General features: G+C 38.7%; 2 protein-coding genes across 2 annotated transcripts; one reads left to right on the top strand and one right to left on the bottom strand.

Annotated features, from left to right (window-relative positions):
* Window positions 1-2,381: 2,381 nt before the first annotated feature.
* Window positions 2,382-3,278, bottom strand: LOC115772022. Its single transcript, XM_030717955.1, has one exon. The coding sequence runs from the start codon at window positions 3,074-3,076 to the stop codon at window positions 2,519-2,521; it is 558 nt and encodes a 185-aa protein (XP_030573815.1). The 5' UTR covers window positions 3,077-3,278; the 3' UTR covers window positions 2,382-2,518.
* Window positions 3,279-5,275: 1,997 nt separating this feature from the next.
* LOC115771674 lies at window positions 5,276-5,947 on the top strand. The gene is made up of 2 exons (XM_030717488.1): window positions 5,276-5,309; window positions 5,397-5,947. Exons 1-2 carry the CDS (start codon window positions 5,276-5,278, stop codon window positions 5,879-5,881), a joined length of 519 nt encoding a protein of 172 aa, XP_030573348.1. The 3' UTR covers window positions 5,882-5,947.
* Window positions 5,948-6,543: the final 596 nt, after the last annotated feature.

Below are 6,543 nucleotides of genomic sequence, written 5' to 3'. Positions count from 1 at the left end.
ATGTGACAAATGTTTTACGACTGGCTGCGCCTGCATCGACGATGACTCCTGTTGACTCTGGGCAAACACCTGTAAATGGGTTTATGCCACACAACACACACACGCACACACACGCCCGCACACATCCAACTAACTCCGTCAGCTTGTTTGCATTTCACGCATATTTTAGCCAGCTCTGGTCCCAGCAAAACCCATCCATTTGCATCCATTGCAGCTTACGTTACATTTTTGTCCACGTTGAAGCTTATATACTCCCACATGAAATCTCAACAAACCCCCCACCGTATCCCAACTGCCTGTGGGTAGCCGTCAGTTAATTAATTGTTTCTGCTGCCTTAATTCCAGCCAAACATTTTAAGTTATTTGCACAAAATATGGAATATCAGGAATATTATGAGCCCTGCGGTAGGTTAATTTCCAACAAAAATGCCACAAAATCCATTATCCGTGCTAGCCCAACTTCCGAAACGGGGATGCGTTTCCGTTTTGCTCAATGAGCACAGATCATCTATCGAGTTGCAAACAATAATTTATTCGTTTTAATTCAGTAAATACAAACTTAATTTTATCAAACTGCATACATAATGAGAAAGCACAAAATTATCTTGTGCACGCCGCAGATTAAGGAGATACAACAAAGAGCATATATTGTACAACTGCTAAAGCTCCTTTATTCTTATATATAAGACTATTTTATTATTATCTAGCAAAGAGCAGATAATCAATAAATAATAAATTCATAAATTATAATCATTTTGTGCTAGAAATAAACTTCTTTTAATAATCTATAAACTTGGCTTAAGTCGTGAATATACTTTGTGTCTACTAACTGTTTAAGTATTGACTTCCGTATTTGGCCTAAACGGAATTTAATCAACATCTACAAATATAAATTGATGTCCGGCCAGAATTTTCTATATTGGGCGTATAATTTGCCGCATAAACCTTTGTCTAAGCCCAACTTTGCAATTAAAGAGAGTGTTTATACATTATAGAAACTGAGGCTTACGTTAATTCTAAGAGGCGTAAGTTAACTCTGGACGATAAAAAAAACGCTCCATTACCGGCCTCAAGAAACTGAAACAGCAGCTACAAATTGAACATATATTAAGTCCTGATCGGGGCAAGGCACCTGTCGCCCGCATTGGCCGTAATTTCCTGGCATGGCAAGCGATCAAAGAAAAATGCAATTTCCGATTAAACGCGCCGCCCCGTTTTCTTTTTTTTTTATGCCATAGCCAGCAGTATCCATGTTTTACGGCCCGGGCTTTTAGCTGTGAACGTAACTGCAGCTTAACAGGACACAGGTAAAAGCCATGCGGGCTGCTCACTTTGGCACACACACACACATACAATTACGCGCGTAAATTTATAAAGGATGACAAAGCAAAAGAGCGCATCAAAGCCAAAGGTTCGTCTCAACTGAAGTTTTTTCTTATTGAACCTTTTGGCTGTTAGTAGGGAAACAGGATATTATTTCGAAATAATGGCCAGTACCTTATATGCTAATGGAAAGCTGCATCCCTCCCTGTATATATTCGCAAATGCATTTTTCGCAAGCAGTCCACTGAGAAAAATTTTTAATATACAAATTATATATGCGCTATGGTAGTCTATGCACAGAAACGGAGAGCTATAATACATATTCCAAAGTAGGCGAAATACTAATACTGCAATTAATATAAATATTCTGCATTTTGTCGTCGAAATCGGTTTTAAGCGGAATCGATCCAAGCTTGAAATTGATCGAGAACAAAACCTTAAAACGAATCAAAGTCCACAAACAGCTGAACCGAAACCTGAACCTAGTCAACATATTTTTATTTGGAAATCTTCAAGTATTTTTATAATTTGCGAATGAAGTTTTGCACTACTCTGAGCAAGTAAAATGAACTACTTGTGATTTATTTAAATTTGTAAAATGAACAAACAATTTTGTTAAATTTTAAATTGGAACAAATTTTGACGAAGCACAATTCGAATAAAAGTTTATATTCATGAACGTGGAAAATCGGTTACACAAGCCGCAGGCGAAGCATTTGTACGAAACGTGAATCGAACCACATTTTTTTCTTTTGTGCTTGCAGCAATGATTGCATGTTATTTACACATAAAGTTCAAATTTGAAAGCTTTAAGGCCATAAAAACAATACTGCAAAAAGAATTTGCATATGCTCTGCTGTCAGGCTAATTGTTGTGATAAAATACCCAAGCCAATAAGAATATATAAATTGAAATACATGTGGCACATACAAAAACAGTTAAATTTATTTATAGTTAGCATCACTTTTCAATTTCGTTTGCAGCATTCGTAATTTGATTCAATTTTTGGTATTTCAGTAACAACAAAAATAATCACATTTAAAAATAGATTCTTATATACACACACATAAACACATTGTTTTCGCTATTGCTATTATAACAATTTTTCAGCCAGGTTATTATTATGCATATGGACTACATTTTATATTTCATGTGCAGCCCACGGGGTATTTTGAAAGGCATGAGGGGTTTCAGTTCAGTAGTAGGCCTCGCATTGCATCTGTCGGCGCCATAGTGACCAGTCCGCACAGCCCACCGTTTGCACGAATCCTTTGCCGGGTGCACAGCTGAGCAGCAAGGGCGCGGAATTAACACCCGGACACATATAGAATTGATTGGGATCCAGCGTGGCCCATGGCTGGTCCTTTGCGTTCGACTCGCTGCTGTTGCAGCCGGCCGCCAGCTGGGCGGCCACTAGCTCCATTGTGGGCCGGCAGGCTGGCCACTGGTCATAGGGCAGGCAGCCCAGATGGCCGTGGCCATTGAAATAACCACGCCCCTGTGGGCAATGCAGCTGCAGCGGCATTTGGTCCGCCACAGAGCATACGTAGAATATGTTGGGATTCGGATCGCCCCACATGTTCGTGGCATGTTTGCATGTTGCATTCGTGGCCGCAACGGATGCGTCTGCAATCCGCAGCAGCACCAACATCATAATCATTAACATCATCATCATCGGCATCATCACACCATGCCTCAGATGCAGCTTTACTCGTTTCTCGATATTCCGTTCATTTCTCATAAATAATTTCATCAGCAACTTTTATGGCACAACACTGTCGCGAATTCCCTTTATGTGGCTGATATTATTGTTATTTGTTATTATTTTACAGCTCTATAAGCAGTGTGTGTATTGGTTCATAAAAAATATGATCTGATAGCCTTTAAAGCCACGTTTTTACTGTGCACCACAAAAACATTGACTGATTGATATGGCGCCATTGTCATTCACTTTTATACCCATTGCAGAGTTCTCATTGTGCCCGCTTTTATCTACTGTTTTATCATTCGCTCTGTTATTCCCATTGTCACATTGTCAAGAGTTGGGAAAATTGGAGTTGTGACGTTGTGCAGCTGTTTGCCCTCTGGGTTGCTCTCTACATTTATCTTTGTGTCTGTTGAGAATTTGGCCTTAACTTACTCTATTGCATATTATCACCTCCTCTCTCTCCCTATTTCTCTCATTTTATTCCCCTTTGCCTTTCATGCTTTATATTTGTCCGGTTTTCTACTTTCTTAATGCATATATGAAAGTCAGTCCCCCTCCTGCTAATTGATGACAATAAAAATATATACATATTTATTTGTTTTATATGTATTTATATATTTAAATGTTTATGTATAAATAATTATGGATTGTAATAAATTATTTCGATGTATTTAGAATTTCTAACTCATAAAATCTATGCAGTACTCCAATTTCTAAAATCGTGAAATTGTATAGAACAGTAATAATTGCATAAACTAACGAAACATTTAAAAACAAATTTCGGATATTTCCCTAATTTATCTATAATTATATTTTGCCCAGGGCATTCAATTGCTTTTGCCTTTAAGTACTTGGTAGACTTAGAATTCCATTCAATGTGCGTCAATACATATTTAATTTACGACGTGATTCACAGTTACTGAAATCGAATCGGCGTAAAATTCGACTACTGAAAGAGGCGCAAGAGCACAACCAACAAAAAAAGAGGCGACAAGCGCCTTATCAATGCGATAGCATAACATTAATTGCCTTTCAAATGAAGGTAAATTGGAAATTATTGCTGCAGGGCAATCAGACAAAATTTAATTACAAACTCTAGCTAGCTACATGACAAGCACCATAAACGTCTCCCTGTGCAGCCCTCTGCAGGTGCAGCTGCTGTCAAAAGTTCTAATTGATTTCGCTTACAGCAAAATTCCACATCGCGAGCCCAGCAATTGGGCCCAGCTGCGGACCTGGGCATAGGCCATACTAAAACCTGCAAGAAAAAGTTCTCCATTTGCCTGCGCTGTGCTTCTTTGTTGTTGAGTCACGTTGTCAATTGAACTTCTTTCCGGGCGTTCCGGTGTCGTTTCTGAAGTGGCAGCCGGCTCCGTGGCAGCCACTTTTCGCAGTCTATTTTACGCGCACCAAGTTTAAATAGGGAAACTTCTGCCAGCAAAAGTTGACAACATTATCGACATAAATTCCAATAGGCATGTGGCCTGAAATTCTATTAAAACTTTATCCACAGCACATGCGCAGCAGCTGATGAAAGAATTTCCTAAGAAATGCTCATCAAATGGGTTTTTATTTAGGAATTTGCCATGCCACTTGAGATGATAAATGATAAGTATATATATATTTACACTAAAATAATAAGGAAATTGAGCCTAGAAAACTAGCTATCTCTTTAGTTGTGCCTCCGATAAGCGGCTAACAGTGCGTATAAGCAATGCGCGGCATCTATATACCATTGTCAACAAGCCATTGAAAATGATATCAAGTGAGGTCCAGATAAGTCGCTTGATTACATTTCCAAAAATGTTATAAATTCGTTGGCAAATGCTAGAAATCAGTTTAGTCTATTTTCAAGTGTGCAAACCCAAAGAACTGAAACATTCAATTCAACATGCTCAAAGGTGAAATTAATGTGATGCTATAGAACATTAAGTGATGAAAATTATTAAAGCCAAATTGACAAGTAGAAAACGTATCCTTAAGCCTTATCTGCTGCTAGTGAAAGTGAACGCAATACATAAAATACATGTGACAAACGGTCTTATTAAAAAATAAGCTTTTTAATATATATTTTAAATCAACTGTAGTGCAACATTTCATTATAATTAAACAACTACCTTTAAATATTAACAATACTGAACCAAACCGTTGTCGATTTTCTTCTAATTCCACCTGAGTTGACATTCAAGGTGGCGTTGCCACCCGTGCAGAGTCTCCTACTTCCGTGACGTCACAGCTAAAAACATGATTAAAGATGAAACAAACCATGACGAACATGGTTTTTTTAAGTTAAACCTGTGCCAAAAACCTGTGGCTTTTTATTAGCAAAAGTATTTACGTATTGAAATTTCTGTTCTACCCACAGTTTTTCTGATATTTCTTGGCCTATTAGCGCTCAGCAGTGCTACCAACCTCTATACGGAGGCGGAAGAGTCCACATCTGATCCCACAGATACTACCACTGCGCCCGAAGTCTGTTTATATGAAAGACAACCCTGGGCCACTGTTAACCCGAGTCAATACTACATCTGTGTGGACAATAAGCCAAAAATTACAAATTGCAATGAGGGCTATTACTTTGTGAAGAATGCAACTCTATCCGGCTGCATACCCGCTAAGAAAATGGATCCCAACTGTGTCAACTTGGATGTAACTGTGGGTCCCTGCACCGGCATCAATCTGAAACAGCCGCAGGCCAGCCAAGTGCTAACCAATTTCTGGCTATGTACGGAGGAGAATGCCGCACCCGTAGAGCTTACATGTTTAGATGACAAGGCGTTCGTTAAGCAGGAAGGTTACCTGGGCTGCTTTGACTGGGCGCTCTGGCGTGCACTGCGTGGTTGCAATTAACCGAAAGGCAATTGAAAGCTGTCTAGCCCGCATGATAATGTCCATCAAGCATTTTAATTACGTACCAATTTTTAACGCGACTTTATCATGATTAAATTTTGCCAAAATGAATGAAAAATTAATTTTAAATTGAATACCAAATAATTTACCATTGTTTGATAAGATACAACGGATCAGTTGACGCTGCTTGATAAGGGCATTTAACTGATATACAACACGATAAAATGCAATAGACTAGCATTTCTGCTCAAAAAACAAAATTACATTGAGAACAAACCTCAATGCGGAAGGTTAAAATGAAAGCTTCTTGCAGGAAAAATTTCAGAGCTGCAAGATGAAGCGCAACTACAAGTGTACGGTGTGTGTGTGTGTTGTGAGCTGTCTGAGCCAGCAAAAAAAAAGAAATTGTCACCACACATTTTACCCTCAACAAAACAACACGAAATGGCAAATTGCAGAACACATAGCGTTGAGGGAAGCGGCCAACCTGACTCGGTCAGCAAACATATGTATGTCTTAAAAAAAAATCACTTTTTTGTTTCTGTGTATGCGTGAATGTGTGTGTGTGATCGTGTGTGTGCTGTGTCAACTAACAGCGAGTTCAAAATGAGTTTAAAGTTCGCGCATTAGTTTTGTTTCCCCTGCTTTGTTAGATTTATTTT

Source organism: Drosophila novamexicana, unplaced genomic scaffold (genome assembly GCF_003285875.2).
Source record: "Drosophila novamexicana strain 15010-1031.04,08,12 unplaced genomic scaffold, DnovRS2.1 tig00000108-arrow-pilon, whole genome shotgun sequence".
Taxonomy (NCBI): Eukaryota; Metazoa; Arthropoda; class Insecta; order Diptera; family Drosophilidae; genus Drosophila; species Drosophila novamexicana.
The sequence above is the reverse complement of the archived record's forward strand: the minus strand, read 5'-3'. Positions and strand labels throughout refer to the sequence as shown.

Excerpts from the sequence above, each read along its gene's own strand:
- LOC115772022 (XM_030717955.1), bottom strand. The coding sequence starts at position 3,076 with ATGAAATTATTTATGAGAAATGAACGGAATATCGAGAAACGAGTAAAG.
- LOC115771674 (XM_030717488.1), top strand. The coding sequence starts at position 5,276 with ATGATTAAAGATGAAACAAACCATGACGAACATG. Across the intron at positions 5,310-5,396 it reads AACAAACCATGACGAACATG|TTTTTCTGATATTTCTTGGC; the intron begins GTTTTTTTAAGT and ends TTCTACCCACAG.